This window comes from Protopterus annectens, chromosome 2.part1, assembly GCF_019279795.1.
Source record: "Protopterus annectens isolate FY-2018-M chromosome 2.part1, PAN1.0, whole genome shotgun sequence".
Classification (NCBI taxonomy): domain Eukaryota; kingdom Metazoa; phylum Chordata; order Ceratodontiformes; family Protopteridae; genus Protopterus; species Protopterus annectens.
The window spans coordinates 1,690,476,287-1,690,497,977 of record NC_056729.1 but is presented as its reverse complement, the minus strand read 5'-3'; the positions used below and the strand labels follow the sequence as shown (position 1 = coordinate 1,690,497,977).

General features: G+C 39.0%; 1 protein-coding gene across 2 annotated transcripts in view; it reads right to left on the bottom strand.

The window, feature by feature from the left end:
- Positions 1-21,691, bottom strand: part of PIK3CD (phosphatidylinositol-4,5-bisphosphate 3-kinase catalytic subunit delta) — a 912,023-nt gene that overhangs the window by 580,239 nt on the left and 310,093 nt on the right. For both annotated transcript variants that reach the window (XM_044063126.1, XR_006363658.1), the window contains exon 7: positions 15,933-16,082. In XM_044063126.1, the coding sequence (XP_043919061.1) occupies positions 15,933-16,082 (150 nt within the window). The remainder of the gene's footprint in view (positions 1-15,932; positions 16,083-21,691) is intronic.

Here is a 21,691-nt window from a genome sequence, read left to right as displayed (position 1 = left end):
AGACATGGTTATTGAAGTTAAGGTTGCTGTCTACCTGTGTGCCCAGATCTCTCACCACTGACTGTGTGCTTAAGGTATTGTTATTGTTGTGGTAGTTTGCAGGAACATCACCCTTGCTGAAGGGAATGATAATGCATTTTTTGCATTAAGTTTAAGACCATGACATTGGCACCAGTCATTAATCTGCATAAGACCTTCTTGCAGGATGTTGACATCGCTAGGGGTTTCAATGATAGCTCCCAGTTTGCAGTCATTAGCAAACTTTGTCAGCTACAATCATTTAGTTTTTAGCCTATACTTTGGGGAAGTAGACTCCAAACAGTAGGGGTCCCAGAACCAATCCCTGTGGAACACCACTGGTTAGGGGTCTGCTGGAGGATGTGGAGTCCCCTATTCTGACAGTATGAGTTCTATCAGTGAGCCAGTCTGCAACCCACCTGAAAATATATGGGTTGATACCAATTTTTTTTTAATTTCTCCAAGTCTTTTGGATTTCTAATATCATGACGGGAATGGACCCCATTCCTAAGTCAAAGTATGATTAAAGTTCATGAAATTAGTATTGTTTCATTCTTTGATGTCAGCCAGTAGTGCTCTTTGCAGCACCCACAATGCACCCAGTAATGACTCCTTCTGCAGTTTGTATGGGGTTACATGTATTGATAACATATCTAAATACTATTGTAAATTCTTTTTTATAAGACCCATTTGTCCTACTACTATTGGAATTGTCTGGGTATCTTTCTTCCAGATTGCTCTTGTTTTTGCCTGCAGAGCCTGATATTTTATGAGTTTGTGTCTCTCTGTACGCAAGGCACTGTAGTCACTGGGTGTGGCAATTTCAATGATCAATTCTCTTGTCTTCTTTTCTTGGACCACTATATCTGGTTTTCTAGCATCTACTGTATCTTTTGAACTGTTGGTAATGGATGATCCCATGTGATGTAGACTTCTTCATTTTCTATGATGCTTTGTGGCTCATGTTTCCAGTGTTTTTCAGCCACTTCAGTACCATAATGTTTGCACAATCCCCAGTGCAACAGTCTTGTCACATTATAATGGCTTTCAGTATACAGTCCTTCTACCATTAGTATGTCGCAACCAGTAACGAGGTGTGCAACTGTTTCCAATTTGGTTTTACAAAACTTACATTTGTCTGTTTCTCCCACATGTTCAATGGACTTTATAAACCAACATGTACACAACCCACTATCTTGAGCCACCTATATTAACCTTTCATCTCTTGGTTTGAATTCACCTCTCCTTAAGCATTCCTGTGTTCGTTCCTGATCAACATGAGGTTCTTCCAGAAGTTTTCTATACTTGCAACTATATTTATGCATTTTCCACATTTCTTGCCTTCTCATCTGATCCTTCACCTTATACTTTTTCTTTTGTTTTCTGGCACATTCAGTTGCTGCCTGATTTTTATCTACTTTTGGTTTGATGTCCATTCCTGCTTGATGCCGATAAGCTTCTGCTAGATTAAGCAGAGAAGTCATCTTAGATTTATTCTCCTCATGTTTCAAAATTTTCACTACATTTGGGTCTTGTGAGGTCAGAGATATGTGTGGAGTCCCGCTATTGCAGATCTATACATATAATCAATTTCAAGGAGGCCCATTCCTCCTTCGGAACGCGGAATATATAATCTTGCTATGCACTGATTTTTATAAATCATTTGGTGAGCATGAATCATCCTTCTTATTTTCCTATCTAATCTATCCAACACATTTTGGGGCCAGTAAATCACATCAAAACTATAAGTTGGGACAGGAAGAGCAAATTGGTTTATAGTTTGGATTTTGTTCCTAGATATCAACACTGTTTACAGAATTAATTTAAGTCTTCTAAAGTATTCCTTGCTAAGTTTTATTCGCATTTGTTCATGTTTTATTGTTGAATCTTCATCAATTCCCAAGTATTTATACACTCCTTCTTGCTCAAGTTCTTTTATATCACATTCTTGTCCCAAACCGATGTTTTCCTGGCGTGGCAGTTTTCCTGCTTTAAAGGTTGCTTTTATAAATCATCTGACAAAGTTTTGACAACCTGCAGTTGTGCTTTCAGTTCCTCGTCTGATGAGCTATACAGTTTTAAATCATCGACAAAGAGAAGATAAGATCATTAGACTTTGTTGTTTTCTAGGAGCCAGATTATAGCCATGGCTTAAGCTGTTGAATAAACAGCTTAATGGATTAGAGCAAGGCAGAATAGTAACAGTGACAGAGAGTCACCCGGGAATATCCCCCTTTAAATTTTTATCCCTGGGATAACAATTTGTCCTTTTATCATGGCTTAATTGCAAAGTAATTTGCCACTGTTTCATTGTCACTGTAATATAATCGATCAGTGTGGGGTGTATCTTATACATTTTTAAGCACTCTTTTATCCATGAATGAGGGATACTATCAAATGTTTTTTTGTACTCAATCCATGTCATACTTAGATTCTTCCCCTTTTTACAGTTCTCCATTATGACTTTATTTAACAACAAATGATCCTTTGTTCCATATGACTTTCTTTTATTGTCCTTTTGTTCTACTGCCATAATTGAGTTTTCTTCTAAATGACTATAAACTCTGTCAGCATCAAGTCCCATGTATAGTTTATACGTTGTCGGAAGGCAAGTTATTGGTCTATAATTTTTAGGGTAGCTTGCAGGTTCACTCTTAAGTAGGAGCATTGTTTTTCCTGTTAGTGAAGGTGGTGTCTGTTTGGGGTGCGCATATAAATAGTTCTTACTCATGGCTAAATCCTCGTGCAAAGATGTTAATACTTATAACCAAAAGTTAGGTACTGCGTCTGGGCCTGAGGTTTTCCAATTAGAGGTTTTTCTTAACTTTGTTTTTTAATCTCCCTAGCTGTTACTTTATCTCATTTCAAATCCTGTACCTTTAAACTTCTTATTCTTTCTTTTACTTCTTCTATCCATTTAGCATCTTTGTTATGTTCCATAGGATCTTCATAGATACTTCTCCGAAATGTATCTATTTCTTCTTTTTTGGCTGTCTTTCAATTCCTTTTATCTTATTTCCCAGTTCTTTATAAAACCTTTTTGGGTCCTCAATAAATTGCTTATTTTGTACTTTTCCGTTATATTTATCTTAGAATCATCTAAGCTTTTCCACCTGTGCTGAAATTTTTAGTTTGTTACTTGCGATAGTGTATGATGTATCCCGGTCTGTAATAATATTGTGATTTCCTTGTATCACATCTATCTTTCTTATTATTTTTGTTGATCTGTTCCCTCTTCTATAGTCTTCTAACAGTGACACTTCTTGTCTTAATCTTTATAATTTTCTCTATTCAATATTTACATGATGGTATTCAATTTTTCCCCTTCCTTTCCCTCTCTACCCTGAGTTCTTGACTTGAAGGTACTCCCCAAGACTTGAGGATGAATTCAATTTCAGCATTACTACTCTCTTTTGCTTGCTGACTTTTCATCTCTCCATTTGGACCCTCGACATCTCTCCATTCAGACCCTTTCATCTCTCCATTCAGAGCAAACAACATCATGGGCTGTGTTCTACATGGGTTAAAACAGGAATTAACATCACCATTGAGCACACTTTTCAATCACAGCCTAAGCACTGGCTTTCTCCCACTCAGCTGGGTGAGTTTATCAATGATGCCTTTATGGGGGATTGTGCCTAAGACCTTGGCTAAGTCTAGGTAGGCTGTATGCACAGATTTGCCCTCATCAAGGGCTTTGGTGAGTGTCTCAAAGAAGTCCACCAGGTTTAACAGGCATGAGCTCCCCTTGACAAAGTCAAACAGGTTGGGGTTAAGCATTTGGAGATTTCCTATATCTCTGTTAATAAGGTCCATGATGATTTGTTCCATGGCCTTGCAGATAAGGCTGGTCGGGCTAATCGGTCTATAGTTCCCAGGGTCAGTGGATGCACCCCTCTTCATGTAAAGGAATGACGGTAGCCATTTTCCATTCCACTGGGATAAAACTGTTGCTTAGGCTGTGATTGAAAAGCGTGCTCAATAGTGATGTTAATTCCTGTTTTAACCCATGTAGTACACAGCCTGTGATGTTCTTTGCTCCCATAAAGGCTGTGTTTTTGGCCTTGTACAGGGCATTTAAGACCTGCACTTTCAGATAGTAGACAGGGGACAGGTCTTTGGGATGCTTTGGGGTATATGTGGTGGGGACAGGGGAATGAGATTTTCAGCGAACCTGTCAGTCAGCAGGTTTGCTATATCCACATGTTCTATACATGTAGTACCAATAACTATGAGTTCAGCACAGATCTAGGCCTTACCTTTGAGGTTACGGATGTAACTAAAGAACATCTTGTGGTTATCCTTAGTTAGGGAAATGGATTTTGATTTGTAGTTAGCTTTGAAGGACTTCGCTAGAAGTTGTATTTGTTTTTTTAAGTTGAGGAGTGAGTGCTTCCAGTTTTTAGACTGTTTCTTCCTATTCTGAGACAGTGATTTCTTTCTCCTATTGTAAAGCCTATTAATGGCAGTTGTCCACCAGGCAGGTTTGTTTTTCCTTGAAGATCTGGCTTTGGTTCTATCAGGTATAGCAGATTCATACAATTGTACATGTGCTTGCATAAAGCATTGTTTCATAACTCAGCATAGGTGTCTGTTCCATCATTGGGGTGAGGGGCTATGAAGCTATTTATGCAATCACGTAAGAAGTTGTAATTGGCCTTGGAGAAGATTTTTTAGTCTAGTTCTTGCTAAGGGAGGGGTGTGTGTTATAGTTACTTCTAGCGAGACTGATTTGTAGTCAGTTCTCAGCAGGGATGGCCACGCATTGGGGGTGGTGAAGCAGTCTCCCATGTTGGTGAGCACCAGGTCCAGGATGTTTGAGTTCAGTCAATAACTTAAGATCAGAATCACACCCTGTACCTTGTGCCTATGAGGTGAAAAACCTTAACCATTATACCAAAGCCACCCATTAAATACCTCCTCTGCAGTGGTAATGGAGATAGCAGCAAGCATTACCCACATACATACACACACAAGGTTTCCATAACAGGTATTGAAATTCCTACCTATCTAGTTTACACAGTCTACAGAACACTGCAATACTTGCAAGTACCACCCAAGTCTGTATAGTGGAACACACATAATACATTTACATTATCACTGGTTAAGACTAGGCAATCCGTCTGCAGACGAATACAAACCTTAACCAAAGACAGAGGTTAGAATCAAACCCTGTACCTTGTTTCTCTGAGGTAAAGAACTTAAACATTATGCCAAACCCTTCTGGATCTACAAGATATTCTTACTTAGAAACCCACTTATATACCTTCCACGATAACGCTCCTTTATTAATATAAGTTTATTACTTTCATCATATCAGTGCTGAAATTCACAAAACGCTCAGGTTTAGACTCATTCTAGTTTTTTTTTAATAACTCTGACCTTTTCCCTGTCTCACTCTTATCTGAGTCCACAGCATTCCTACAAGCCATATCAATGGGCTGTGAGAAAATTTGCAACACTGCATACATAGATAAAACACCTGACACATGGTGGTCCAGCTGGCTTAGCTCTGTTATCTGGTCCTGCAGAAAGTCCTTCATGCTGTCTCCATCAAAATGAACCCCATCAAAATTCTTAAGAGGCTTGCAGCCATTTGGTATCATATTATGACTATAGTAATCAAAAGAGTGGATAACAAGCTCCAACCAACTGCCTTAATTTCTTACACTAATGTTATGACTAATATAAGTAAATAACAGAAGTCCATTATCATTACAGTGACTGCAAAATATCCCAACTAACAATCCAAAACAATGAGGACCAAGGTCACACAGAAGAACTAATCAGTAAAAAAACAAAACAAAAAAAAATCTTGCCAAGCTAGACATTTCACTGGGGGATACCCTGAAACCTCTTGCATTTGATGAGACATGGGATATATGCAAATTAATCCATAAGGATATCAGGTGTTTCAGCTATATGGCAATACTGAATGTCTAGTTTTTTTTTACTGATTAGTTATTCTGTGTGACCTTGGTACTCATTGTTTTGGATTGTTAATTGGGATATTTTGCAGTCACCCTAATGATAATGGACATCAGTTGGGTATGACAATCCTGTGTTTTCAAATGTTAGCCAAACTTTTTACTTATGCTGGGCTAATGAGGTCATAAAAAGCCCGATATGTGAATGCCTGTAGCTAGTGGGATTTGGCTTTATTAGTCTGAATTTGTCCATAACAGACTTAAAAAGAAAAAGTCATGGTCATTCAGCATTGCCATATTGTTCAAACACCTGATGATCTTATGGGGTCATTTGCATATATCATGTCTTTTCTAATATTACCAGAGTTGGATTTTCTACATTAAATTCTTTACTTTACATCTAATTCATAATTTCAGTTTCTATTTCTTTAACTTCTGTATTATTAATCCTATTTTCTACTTTCCCCTTTTGTTTTCTTATTTTTTGCATTGTAAAACTTTCAATATATAGATGCCTTTGCCTGTATTTCTCTTCAAATATTTTTGGTGATGCTTTTTTATTGATTAGTTTTGCTTTCTCCGTTTCATAAATATTGCAACATATTAAACCTCTTTTTCTTTCCATGTCCATATTTCTTCTTCTGATGTCTCATGCTCCTCCTGTTTATCCTTACTTGGGGGGACTCATTGTTCCATCATGCTGTAACATAACCTGTGTTAGACTTTCTACACTAAATCCTTCACTTCGCAGGTATTCCATAAGTTCAGCTTTAATTTATTTAACTTCTACTTTACTAATCTTTCGTTCTTGTTCTCCCTTTGTGAACTCATTGTATTGTGAAATTTCCCATATCTTTGTGCCTTTGCCTGTATTTCTCTTCAAATATCTCTGGAGCTCCTTTTTGTATTGATTAATTTAGCTGTCTCGTTTGCATAAAAATTGCACTATAACAGATCTCTGTTTCTTCCCCATGTCCATGTTTCTACACATTACTACATGCTACTTAAAAGATGATCTATGCTTATTAACCCCTATAGTCCAACAATTTCATGGATTTTTTTTTTGTGACAATGGACTAGAGCAAATAATTGCTGGTGATATTATATTATTCATCAAAAAACTGCTTCTAAGTAGGTCTAACTAAAATCAACATCTCATTTAGGGATGATACCCCAAACTGCCTGTTCATTCAGATTTTTGATGGGGGCCATATCAAACTAAATATTGCTGTAGCCCTCCATTCTCAGATTTTCTCTTTGATGAGATTCTTTTAAGTACATAACATGAATTTTCAAACCATCATTTTACATTTGTGGGTTATCTGAATCTTAAATGGCATTGAGCAAAGAACACTGGCAACTTTTTGTTGCTCTCAGAAACCTCACATAGGTGGTTAAACTATCCACTAGGGAAATTCAGATATTACTGAGTACGTTGAACTTTGTTTTTATTAAGTTCCCACAGATGTACCAAAACTGATAAAATGGTAAACTCTCAGCATGGTCAGTGTTCTCTCACAGGTAGTGGCTATTCATATTTAAAAATGCAATTCCAGCCTATGTTTAAGGAAGATCTTACCCAGATAGAATGGATATCACCTCCTGAAACTAAACCTTGTGAAATGGAATATTGCCTTAGTGCAAATGACGTAGAGACAACCCTTGATGCACTTCTACAACAAGTAATCTCTGTGTAGGAGAAGGTATTCCAACTTAAAACCAAAATACTGAAAGGGAGACCCTGGTAAACTGGCACCCTACAATCCTAAAAGAAGGGAATAGGTTGTGGAGGAAATGGAAGTCCATTCAACTCACTATCCTGAATTCCGCTCTTAGAGAAGGAAGGTAAGGAGATCTACGTTAAGAAAACGAAACCTCAGTGGTAATCACGTCAGTGTTATATGGAATATAACCACTGATGTGACGAGAACTGTCAGTGAAAAAAAACAAACAAATATAACAAAACTGTAAAAGGCACTACCACAGCTAGCTTATCAAGTGCACTTAGAGAACATATCAGAAATGTCACAGCTCTTATACCACTGATACCCGATTACTGTATTGCCTCCTTGCATTCCATTACTACTATGTTTTGTTCAACTTCCTACTACTTTAGAAGGGTGTCTACAAGAAGGATACAGTAGCAGCACCAGTCAGATGTCATAAAAAGGGATATCAGTACCACCAGTGACGTGTCAGAAGAGAACAAAGGCAGCAGTTCTGCTGGTGAAACATTACAGAAGAACAGGGATAGCATTTCTTTTAATAAAACATTAGAGAAGGTAGAGCTATCAGTTATACTAATGAACTGTCACAGAAGGACAGAGTCAGCAGTTTCACTAGTGAAATATCAGAAAGTGACACATATATTAATATCACCCATGAAGTTGTCAAAGAAAGATACAGCAGTATTACCAATGAAGTGTCAGAGAACAACATAGACAGCAGTTCCAAAAATGAAGTGCCAGAAAAGGACAGAGACAGCAGTTCCACTAATCATGTGCCAGAAAAGGACAGAGGCAGCAGTTCCACCAATCAAGTGTCATATAAGGACAGAGACAGCAGTTCCACTAATCATGTGCCAGAAAAGGACAGAGACAGCAGTTCCACCAATCAAGTGTCATATAAGGACAGAGACAGCAGTTCCACTAATCATGTGCCAGAAAAGGACAGAGACAGCAGTTCCACCAATCATGTGCCAGAAAAGGACAGAGACAGCAGTTCCACCAATCATGTGCCAGAAAAGGACAGAGACAGCAGTTCCACCAATCAAGTGTCATATAAGGACAGAGACAGCAGTTCCACCAATCAAGTGTCATATAAGGACAGAGACAGCAGTTCCACCACTCAAGTGCCACTTATATCCTTAGCTCATTGCCTATAATCTCAAATGGTCCTGGGGGGCTCACACTTGAGCCTTCTGGAATATGATACGTGGTCTGGGGATGTTCCTTGCTGATGAATTAACACCAATGGGTCATTGACCACGTTTTAAATGATTTTTTTTTGTCTTGTTAAATGTATGTCATATTAAGCACCTGATACTGCAGAAGGATTAACTGGCACATGTGACTGTTTTTGCATCTTTCAGTCTTAAGCACTGTAATGTTCTCAACTTCTCTATCTTGGTTAGTCTGCTTGGGACCTTTGGCAGTGTGACCTAATACAACCTATGCAGATAGAAAGAAACATCAAGGTCAGCCCACATGACCTCTGTTCTGAAGGCACTGCAGTGGTTCCCGATACAATGGAAAATCTACAAGTAATACTTTATTAGTTTATCCAGTTAATCCTTCTGCAGTATCAGGTGGTTAATATGACATACATTTAGCAAGGCAAAAAAAAGATCATTTAAAACATGTGGTCAATGTCCCAGCTCTTTACCACATAGGTTCATAGGTTCATAGGTTCATACTAGGCTATCTGTCCGAAGGCATTTATAAGCCTAGCCCATAGTTTTGTGGCTTACGCCACCCCTTTAGTTTGGAGAAACTATGCCCATTATTTTGCTGTGCCTCTGTCGAGCAGTGACACTGAGGTAACCCTTGGGGTGTATCTGCGATCTCCCATCCATTGGTCAAGATTCCTCTTGAACAAGGCCAGCGAGGTGCTCTGCCTCACATAAACCAGGATTTTGTTCCACAGCATAGGGAGTCTTTGGGTGATGAATCTATCCCTCCAGCACATCCTATTAATAACAGTGTCGAGGTTTAAGTCTCCCGCCCTTGTGGCTCTGAGGATCTAGATTTTTGAGATGAAGCATGTTCATCAAATCTGGGTTTGACATGGCCTTGTATGTCAGGCATAGGTCACCTCTGAGCAAGCGGTAAGCAACTGAATATAACTGGAGTTCTTTCAGTCGGGCAGCATAAGACAGATTTTGAGACCCTTTATCCTTTTGGTGAGGAACTTTGTGGCCTCTCCAGCTGCTGCAAGTGTCGGGTCAGATACATTCGAATGGGGCATTGTACTCGATCATTGGTCTGATGAGTGATGAGTATAGGGAGACTATGACTTCCCTTGATCTAGATGTGAATCCCTTCATGATAAGGTGGGCAATGTAGAAGGTCTTCCTAACTACTTTAGCAATATGAGTGTCGAATGAAAGGCTACTGTCAACCTGGGTTCCCAGGTCCCTAATAACTTCTTCTGTGTTCAGGGGATTGCCACCTATATGGTAGCTAGGGGTAACCTTATTTTTCCCGAAGGGTATGACTATGCATTTCTTGGCATTTAACTTTAGGCCATGGCTCTGGCACCAGTTATCCATTTCTGTGAGACCCTTCTGAAGGATATCTGTGTCGGATGTGTTTTCAACTACGGCGCCCAGTTTGCAGTCATCTGCCAACTTTGTCAGCCATAACCCTCCTGTGTTTGCTTCTACCTAATAAACTCTTTCTGCAATTGCTTTTAGTCCTTTTTAATTTAATTGCATTTTTTTAAACTGTGTTTGGTCTAATATTGCTACATACTCAAGTGTGATAGCTTGCACTGCATGTGAATTGTTTTTACTACTGTTTTAGCCACTTTTCTGTAAAAAAAAAAAACTGTAAGCCTGTTTCCTACCTTTCCTGTAACTAGTGTTCCAGATACAGATTTGCTGTATCCAGGACTGTATGTAAGCTTCTGAGTCCCCCAAGCCTTTCTGTGTTGGAGGGAAGCCTTCTAGCTTATCAGTGGGAGTGGTAAGCACTGGGTAACCTGTCTACCACATAAGGAGTGGTTCTGGCCCAGAAATTGTAGTTATTGGCCGTTTGGGCAATCTCTTCCATCTCTCTCAACTTTCTGATTTGAAAGCTTGCATTTGCACTTGTTTCTGTCCTGTAACTCGTCTAGTGCAGATACAAATTCTTAGTTTTAACACTTAAATTTGCTTATTCGTGCTCAGCACTTGTTCAGAACTTGTTGTAAGCACTAAATAAGCTACTAATTACTACAGCACTCAACCTTCCTCATTACCTAGAGGAAAACAGTTTTTGTACTTTCTTTTCTCACTTGCTTAGAGAAAAACAGCTCTTGTACTCACTTTCCTCACTTATCTAGAGGAAAATAATTTTTTATTCAGGCATGTAGAAATTGCCTCATGTACACAGACAACCCTCTCCTCCTACCACCCAACACTACAACCTGTGAAAGATGCACTTATCTAGCCAAACTGGAGGTAAAGCTCTCTCCAACCAATACTGAACTTAACAGTCATGAGGAGAAGGTGAACATTTGCACCACACCACACTCATCACATAGTCTCACTAAATCTACACCACCAAAATCCACACATAGTAACACAAAAACATTTGCGGACGCTCTCAATAATAATCTGTCTAAGCAACAGAGACCTCCAAAGCAGAAACGCAAGCAACCTCCATCCCCCAACACAACCCAAATGACATATAGCCCACAGACTCAGTGTGCCACTCAACCACAGCCAATAAAGCAAAACAACGTACCCAACACACTAGTCATAGGTGACTCTATAGTCAGGCACACTGATGTCCCACTCACCAGGCTAAACAAGGAGAAGGTTACTGTCAGCTGCCTGTTGGGTGCCAGGATCCGCCACATAACCCACACACTCAAGTCACTCCACAACAAGTACAAATATGACTCTGTCATTGTCCATGTTGGTGTGAATGACCTGAGACGTACCTCCCTGGACTACATGAAAAGAGACATGGAAGAGCTCTCTGATCTTGTAGCCCAGGCAGGTATGACCCTAGCCCTGAGTAGCATTCTGCCATCGCCTAGAATGATACCGCAGTACAAGGACAAAATGATTGACTTCAACAATTGGCTAAGCTTCTGGTGTCATTCTAAGGTGATCCAGTAGCTGTCTGCTTGGGATGACATGGTCGACAGACCAGGATTCTTTGCCACAGATGGCCTGCACCTGTTGCCCCTGGGATTCCAGATACTGGCTAAGGCTCTTGCTGCCCCTATAGTGCCTTTTTTAGGCAAGGTTCAAATGACAAATTCACCACCGTAACAGGAACGGGCAAGCAAAAACTGAGGGTAATGCTACTCAATGCTAGAAGACTAATTCTCAAAATGCACTCACTCGAGGCACTCCTTAAAATGGAGAACATCGATATCTGTGCAGTGACTGAGACCTGGTTCAAGGCTCCAGAGAGCACCCCTGCACTACCAGGCTATAACTCATACCACACTTTTCGGCCATGTAACCTGGATCGAAACACCAAAGGTGGAGGTTTGTCCATATTCATTACGAATATCCACACCTCCAGGCTAGTTGCTCAGCATAATGCATCCGAGGTTATCCAAGTGCAACTAACTCTGGGCAAAACTGCAATCCAAATTGTAGCTTGCTACAGATGCCCCACCATGCCCCAGGATTCCCACTCCTCTTTTCTAGATGTACTGGAAAATATTAGGGTTCAACCAAACACCCTAATAATGGGCGACTTCAACTACCCCACCATTAACTGGGAAAACTACTCATGTACCAATTCCTTAGCTCAACACTTTCTGGAATTCATAAACTCCAATGCCCTGGATCAACTTATCCACACCCCCACCAGGGGCAACAATATCCTAGACCTAGTCATTACCAACATGAGTGACCAGTGTTCCACACCTGAAGTCAACTCCTCGTTGGTCCGATCCGACCATAAGCTAATCACCCTTGATATCCACATCCCACCCCCCATTAAGGAAACCATGGTAAAAAACTTCTCCAAAGCCAACTTCATGCTTCTTAAGACAGAAGTGGTGAACTTCATGACACCCATGCAGATGGACAATACAGTTACAACTGCTGAATCCTACACAAATGCACATTATAAGCACTTACATGAGTGCATGGATCATGCTATCCCAAACAGAACCAAGACGCTATCCTCCAAAAAAAGGAAGCCAATCTGGTGGTCCCCTGCCATAAACAAACTGTACAACAGAAGGAAGAAACTGTTGAAAAAGAGAGTAAAATCCCATAAGTGGAGGAGCTCCCTGGTCAGCCTCAGTAAGAAGCTGAGATCCCTTATAAGATCCTCCAAAACTAGCTACGAAAGCAAAATCACCACTAATTCTAAGGACAACCACAAAGCATTCTATAGCTATGTCAAGAATCTCGATGGCAACACCCAGATCTGCTCTGAGTTACAGCACAACGGCATGAAAATTACAGAACCAACTGATATTGCCAACATCCTGTCAGATAGCTTTAGTGCTAACTTTACCCCCCCTCACCCCCTAAAGGGCCCATATCTATACAGGAAGAATGCAGAGTCCCTGTAATCACAACTACACAGGCAAAAGCTACACTGTCTAAAGCCAAAAACACAGCATCCATGAGACAGGACATCATCCTAGGCTGTGTTTTACACAAACTTCAGAACGAACTGGCTCCCCACTTAAGCACCATGTTCAATAATAGCACAGCAACAGTTATCCCTCTCCACAAAGGGGAGCCACCACTGATCCCAGGAACAATTGACCTATTAGCCTGACGAGCCTGGTTTGCAAGGTCATGGAATGTATCATCATGGAACTCATAAACAAAGACGTTGGTAACCTCCAAACTCTGGATCCCACCCAGTTCGGGTTTGTGAAAGGCAGATCATGCCTTCTGAACCTGATCGACTTCTTTGAGGCAGTCACCAAAGCCGTAGATGAGGGTAAGGTGGTTCACACAGCCTATCTTGACCTCGCCAAGGTTTCGGCACCATCCCCCATTCTCGAATTATAGCTAAACTCACTAAACTAGGTATAAATCCCTTCATCACAAGATGGGTTGCCAACTGGCTCACTGACAGTACCCACACTGTAAAAGTTGCAGACTCCAAATCTGACGTCAAAGCAGTGACAAGTGGAGTACCACAGGGTTCCATCCTGGGACCTCTCCTGTTTGGTATCTACTCTGAAGTACAGGCTAACACAGAAGGCCTCTGGCTAAAGAAGTTCACAGATGACTACAAACTTGGAGCCATAGTCAAGTCCCCAAATGATGTGGACATCCTACAGAAGGGCCTCACTGAGACAGATGCCTGGTGTCAGAGCCATGGCCTCAAGCTCAATGCCAAAAAGTGCAGTCTCATCTCCTTTGGTAAAAACTCTGTACCCATGAACTACCACATAGGCAGCAATCTACTCAACACTGAATGTGTGATAAGAGACCTTGGGACCCAGGTAGACAGTAGTCTCTCCTTTGATAGTCACATCACCACAGTAGTCAGGAAGTCCTTCTATGTGGCACACCTCATCATAAAAGGGTTCTCATCCAGGAAAAAAGACTTGACACTCATTAGACCATTATAGAGTACAACGCCCCTTTTGGAATGTACCTCACAAGACATCTGCAGCAGCTGGAAAAGCCACAGAAGTACCTCACAAAGAGGATTACTGGCCTCAAACAAATGCCCTATACTGACCGTCTCAAAAAACTCCAGCTTATCACCTACTCTGAGGTGATCTCGGCCTAACATATAAAGCTATGTCAAACCCAGAGCTGTTGGACATGCTACATCTAAAGAAATCCCAATCCCTCTGAGCTACATGCTCTAGGGACCTAAACCTTGTCACCACAATAAACAGGACATGCTGGGGGGATAGATTCCTGTCCCAGAGACTTCCCATACTCTGGAACAGGCTACCCATCTATGTCAAGCAAAGTTCTTCATTAGCACTCTTCAAGAAAAATCTTGATGAGTGGATGGGAAATAGGAAATACACCCCGGGGATCACTTCTGTGTCTCTGCTCAACAGTGGCACAAGAAATAAACTTTCTTGGGTGGCGTAAGCCAGGGAACCTTGTTGGCTAGGCTTACATAGGCCCTTGGGCCGATAGCCTAGTACCTACCTATGAACCTATGAACCTATTTAGCTATGGCTTACCCTGTGTGGACAGGATATATATATGGTATGGCCTATCTGTAAAGTTGTCTACTTCACTTGGATAAAGAGGCAATGCATGGAGACAAGGTTATAGTTACCTGACATAAGGGCATGTGCACTTGATACTAATTATCTTCATGGCTAAATAATACACTGGCATATATTTTAAATCTAAGTGTGAGACACCAGGCATTCCGAATAAAATATTCAGTGATTTATGATACATAATTCAGTCCATTTAATACTGTCAAATCTATAACTCATACATACAGTTTGTAAAAATTCAATTAATCTTTTTTGTTTACTGATTTTATGATGGTTCATAATTTGTTTGAGTTTAGTTTTTATTGTTTTACTCTTTAATGCACCATGATTTACAGTCCTACTGTGTTTTAAATCATTATTTTATTTTAATGTGGGCCTTATCACCATGGTGGTATTTAATTTTCCTGTAGATTTGTTCAACTTTTTATAGTAGTTAATGCAAACAGCTAGAAAACAATGGTATGTTGAAGAGTGCGGGATTGAGAGGGAAGTGCCATGCTTTTATTATTTACCTATTGTGCCCATGAAGAACTTCACGGGGGTCACTATACAGTCACTTTGGGCTTAAAACTGCATTTCATGCTGTTATCAGATGTAGGGTGGCCCAATGCTTGACTAAAGGCTTCTTGAACAATTATGACATGATACGAAAGCCACTGTCGTTAGATTTATGAGTGACAAGTAACTTAAAACTGTAATTTCAAACTAAAAAAATGGATTCTGACAGCAAAGCAATTAATCAAGCTTCTTTGGATATTAAACAGGTGAAACATAAAAGAATTAAGGAAACACTGAGTCCATTGAGGCATTTACAGTATTCAAGATACTAACAGGGCCAGGATCTAATGCAGGAGTGCAGAATATCTTCAAAGTGCTTAGTAGCCAAGCTGTGCACATGACCTGATGTATAAAGAATGCCCTGAAGTCAAGAACTTGTCAACAATATGTATGATTATTTGCTTCTGTGTAAATAATTAGTGGCACTAAACACTATTGGCATTCATATGTAATCAAAATACCAGATATGCCAACTTCTTTATTCAGAAGTAGCTAGAATAGAGAAACTGGGATATTTATAACATCATACTCTCTTACCCTTTTTGCTGGGACTGGTGGAGGTTTTGGACGAGGTTTTGTTAGATGAGTACTTTGAGCAATCTGTTCTTCCTTCATTGCAATTATCGTATTGGAATGTACCATAATTAAGTGTGGAGTTGTTCCACTATGAAGGCAGGTAATGATGTACTGAAAAACACAAAATTAATATCAGTTGAGTGTCACCTGCTCTTGGAAAAAAAATAGCAATCCGTACAATTACTTCAGTCATTTGAAAACAGACAGAAAAATAAAACTGTGTTTTAATCCAGCTAGAGTTCATCCTTGCTTATTCTATATTTCAGAAAAACCTTGAACCATAATTTAAAGAATGGAATCACACAGAACCATGAATTAATGTCACAAGCACAACACTAGGTGGGTTGTTTTATATTGAAATAATATCACGTATGTGGAAAGATAACCATATTAATGAGACTGTAAAACTACATTTTAGGAGATCTATAAGTAAAAGAGACTACAAATCTTAATTTAGGTTAATTATATATTTGAATTGAAATCTGTATGAGTTAGATAAATAAAATCCATACACTACAAACTGAAGGTTCAAAATGTCTTATACCAGGAATAATCATTAAATAACTTTTTCAGTTCTGTATTTTCACAAAAAAGGAATAGTGGAACCTTCAACAGAATTCACCCAAGTAACAAAATTAAATAAATAAATGCCTATATTTTTATACAAGTGAAAAATTACAGAGAAAATATTAAGGTAGAGTATTTTGTAAAGTTAAATAACCAAGTTAAGGAAAGGCAGCATATATTCATGATGCACACATGTCCTTTGTATCAAGTTTAGGTCTATGAGTGGCTTATTGTTAAACAGGATAAAGGGAATCCTCTGAATGTATATATATGAATGGATTTTAGGAAGGTGCCTGAATTTATTTCTCATTGGAGATCCCTGGGAAGCTTAAGTCTTACTGGTGTAGCAGGTAGTACACCTGCCTTTGGTGCAGAAGGCTGTAGGTTATATTCCCGCACCAGGTAGATCGATTATTGACAATGCAGTGCAGCATACAAGAGTGCTGCCCTCCTGAGTGTGTTGTCCTTTGGAAATGATATTAAACCAAGGCCCCATTTGCTTAAGTTCGTGGTAGCTCAGGTGGGTGTAAAAGATCTCAAGGCATCTATTGAAAAGAGTAGGGGGAGTTTCCTGATGCCCTGGCCAAAGTTACCCTAGTAGTATAAATATCACCTTGGGTCTCCCCTGAAGAGAGACTACTAGTTTATTGGGACTCAATTTAAAATAGCTGCTCTTGCAATGGTGTGGTCTCTCTTATCTCTGGAGTGAATCCAAATGAAAATCCAAGGCATCCTTTCAAATCTACAAAAATATAAATATTTTTATTCACTGTACTGCACTTTTAAATTCTGTATTACTGAACTGTTGCCTACTTTTAACTGTTTTTGCCATTTTACACTGTCTTGCTGTTTCACTGTTTCAACTGTTTCCTGTTGAGACTTGTAGATTAGAGAGCACAAGCTATGTGCTGTATCTTTAAGAAGCATGTCAAAGGCTGAGCGTGCACGTATAAATGTTGAGCATGCGTGATTCCTTGTGCCATTTTGAGAGCGCGGCCAGAGAGCAAGCATGCATGATTACAGCAGTTAGTTTGTATATGTTACTTAAGTTAAAGTCAGTAAACGTCTATCATGATGTGTATGTAAAAAATAAAGCTGCTTTAACAGAACCCATGAAGACTCTTCTATTGTGTCCAAAGTAGGAGTGCGACATGGTGTCAGAACCAGGATCGAAGAGAAGAAGATTTGGAGCCATGTGGTGCAGAGATGACCGTGACGGTAAACTAAAAGAAACAAGCATGAGCCAGAAAAGAAGCAAAAGTAATGAGAATATACACAAACTACTTATTTTATAAAAAGGACAAAACTGGGCATTACAAGGGAACAAAATGCATTATTAAATAAGCGGGAGGCATAAAAGGCTTATTAACTAAAGGGAATGTTTAAAGTAAAGGTGTTTGATGAAATGATTAACAGAAAATAAAAATGAGCATGTTTAAAGGCAAAACGAACATGTTTAAGGCAAAACGGGCATGTTTAGAGTAAAACAAGAACAAGAAAAGTACAATGGGCATGAAAAGAGATTGAGCAAGCAAAATGTATATAATAAAGGAAAAAAGGGGGCACTTTAAGTGTAAATTAAGCAAGGCGATGGCATGTTTTTCGGCAAAGTGCTGTGTTTTGGCATAACTACGGCTTTGTATAGTATCAAGGGCATAACTAAAGTTATTCAAAGTGTGTAAAAGTGCTTACAGTGTGTGCTTATTACTGTGCATGTATTTCAAAGAGTCATTGTGTGCAAAGTGCAACTATTTTCACGAAGTGCAGTCAAAGTATAGCCATTTCAAAAAGTTCTTGTACTGGGTGTGTCTATTTGCAAAGTGCCGCCTTTACAGAGTGTTCCTTGCACTGTAGAGAATTGCCTAGAAAGGTACTGCCATTTTGGGGAAGTTTCAATGTGTTGTGTAGTGTTTATTCAAAAAGTGCCATTACTTCAAAATGTTATTGACTCCGAGCCTTTCCTGCCCAGTTTATTCACATTGTGGAGTTATTTGAAGTGTTTCTTAAAATGATAAATTACTTTGGCAATACAATAATTTCAAAAGCATTATGGCACCCTAAAGAACTTATTTTGAAAAGTCCAGTTACACAGAGGCTTGCATCGTGCAGTTATTTGACATGTTTTTTACACTAAGATGTGATTTCATACAATACAGTAATTTCAAGAGTATTGCAGTGCCCAAGAGTGACATTTCATAAAGTTCAGTTATACAGAGGCTTGTTGTGCTGTTGAGTAAAGTTACAAGTACTGGCATGAATTTCTGGCACGTGTATGTGTATGTGATCGTGCTTATGTGCAAAACCCTTCACTGGTATGTGCTAATATGGCAGACAGATTTTGAAAGTCCTTACCTCTTGTATTTTATCAGAATATTGCAGAGAATTGGAGAATATTTGAGCAAGAGTACGATATTTTTATACAAGCAGCTTATGCAGATAGAGATGCATGCACCAGGGCATTCATTTAGCTAAACCTAGCTGGGTCAGAGGCCATAGAAAGAGAGCATTCATTTGTGTATAAACCAGCAGTGTCTGAAGGAGAAGGTGAAAAACATTGTATTGTTGTACAAGCTGAGTCAAGGGAACACCCAGAGTGTTTGAAGCGCAAGTTCACAGAAATGTGTAACCCCCAGACAAATATTACACTGGGTAGGCATTTGTCTTACATGAGAGATCAGAAATCAGGGGACATTTTTGCAGCTTATATAACTGATTAGAGAAATAAAGATAAAACTTGTTGGTTTTGTGACTTAAAAGATGAGTTAATAAAGGACAGGCTCATGTGTGATATTAATAGTGCTGCTGTAAGAAATATGTTGCTGCATTATAATGATTTAACATTGATTAAAAAATCCAAAACCAGAAAGAACAGGACAACCACCTTGGAAACCACGATTTATTATAGATAATGTTGAGCGCTTTCTTCCCTGCTAAAGGGACTTCCTCAGAACAATGTAAAAACACAAACATCCAGCTCTATTTGTACTCCACCCTAATTAAACAATTAAATCACTGATTGTTAAAAAACATTTAAAACAGACAAAAACATTCACAAGTCATTATTAAAAACTTTAACATGGAAAATTCATTATTTTCATGAAAAATATATATAAATAATATAAATAATAATGTTGGGTTACCAACTTATTTTAAAGTTGCATAATATATTGGGGTAAATAAATTAATGTTTGCAGTCTGGTGCTAACATGGAGGAGGCAGTTCGGCATTCTGCGAGATTCCGAGGGAAAGCACAATCTTATATACACCAGGGCAACAACTACAGGGATTACGCCGGTCAGGGAGCAAAATCAAAAGGTCCAAGGACCCGTAATGCATGACACAGTGGTCATACCGATGTCGTTGGGAGGTCCCAACCTGAAGGAAATGTAAGTTTATGTGTTGTTAATAACAGCGTCATTGTTGCCTGGGGTGAAGTGCTTAATTCTAACCAGCAGGATAATGTTGGCGAGGCTGGTGCAAGTTTGGTTGAGGGTGTGTGTCATGAATGGAATGAGGCGAGTGTTAATTCGCAATTATACAATGAAAGTAAATTTATCAAGCAAGCTCCTGAAGGTGATTTTGGGGCTGAAACCATAAACGATGATTTCTCAGGTGACATTTCAATTCATAGCTTCACCAGACATGTAAATGAGTCAGAATTCAACAATGCTGATGTCATCTAAGATTATGCATGTGTATTGGACTCAGGGCAGTGACAATAACCCTACTGTTTATAATGTAAACAGAAATAGAGTGGAGTTTGCAGTTATGGATGGACATTTTGAAAGTAATAGCAATGAAATTAGTATGCATAGCATGAATAATAGTGATGGAAACACAATTTCAAGTGAATTGTTTGATACTCAAGAGTCGAGTCAAGGTGGGGAATTGGAAATATTATTACAGGCTATGAATGAAGAAGTTGGTTTGGAGCCTGTGATTGCTTGCAATGATAAAAAAGATTTTAAAATTTATAATTATTCATGTATAGATTTAACCACTGATCATGCCAATTTATTGGCAAAAGGTTATACTTTTGTCCCCAGCAGAAAAGGAAATGTAGTAAGCACATTAGTAGATCTGAAATGCTACACTAGAAAATTGACTTTGAGAGTCTGATTCAATTCCAGTGGTGAGTCATATAACGAATGTACGGAAGAGTTAAAAAAAAACTAGTGTAATTAATCCACCCCTAAATAATGTGGTAGGCTTATCTGAAAAATGTGTGAAAAGATATAAGGCACTTTTATGGTGATAATGTGAGGAGCAAGGAGTTGGTGACATTTGTAAAGAACTTAAAAATGAAGAAGAATTGTTAGGTAAAATTATAAATAAAAAAGATGTACAATATATGAAACCTGACAAAGGCAGCGGTATTGTTGTCATGAATAAAGGGGACTATTTAAATGGGATGAATGCCCTATTGTTGGATGGTACTTATGAAGAGAGCTCCTTAAATGAAGTTAAAGTAGCTCACCACAAAATAGATTTATTGTTAAGTGATATGTTGTTCCAAGGACAAATTAATGAATCTGAAACAAAAAAAAAAACATTTGGAGAAATTTACTTATATCAGTAAAGATTTGTGGCAATTTTTGGAGAAGTTAACAGAGATCAAAGTTGCTCCTGATATGATTTTGGTTACAGTGGATGTAGCTAACCTTTTTTCGGTTATACCTCATGAAACAGGATTATTATGGTTAGAACAACAATTGAATAAGACACACATTTTGACCAAGATCAGATTAATAAGTTTATCACGTTGATGGAGGTAGTTTTGAAGACTAATAATATCTTTTTTGAAGGTCAGCATTACAGACAGACGAAAGGTGTTGCAATGGGAGCAGCATGTGCCCCCATTTTTGCGAACCTGGTCATGTCTTTCTGGGAACAGGAATTCCTAATGAAAAGTTCTTTTGGAACTGATATAGTGCATTATACCAGATTCCTGGATGACCTGTTCCTTATTTGGAGAGGAACTGAGCAAAGATTAAAAGAATTTTTAGAATATATAAATGGGTCAGTTGAATTTTTAAAATTTACTTATGAGTACGTGGTGGTGGTGCTGCGGTAGCATTGTTGCCTCACAGTAAGACGCTGACTGGTTCGACTCTCAGCTAGAGCATCTTCTGCGTGGCAACATGCATGAATGG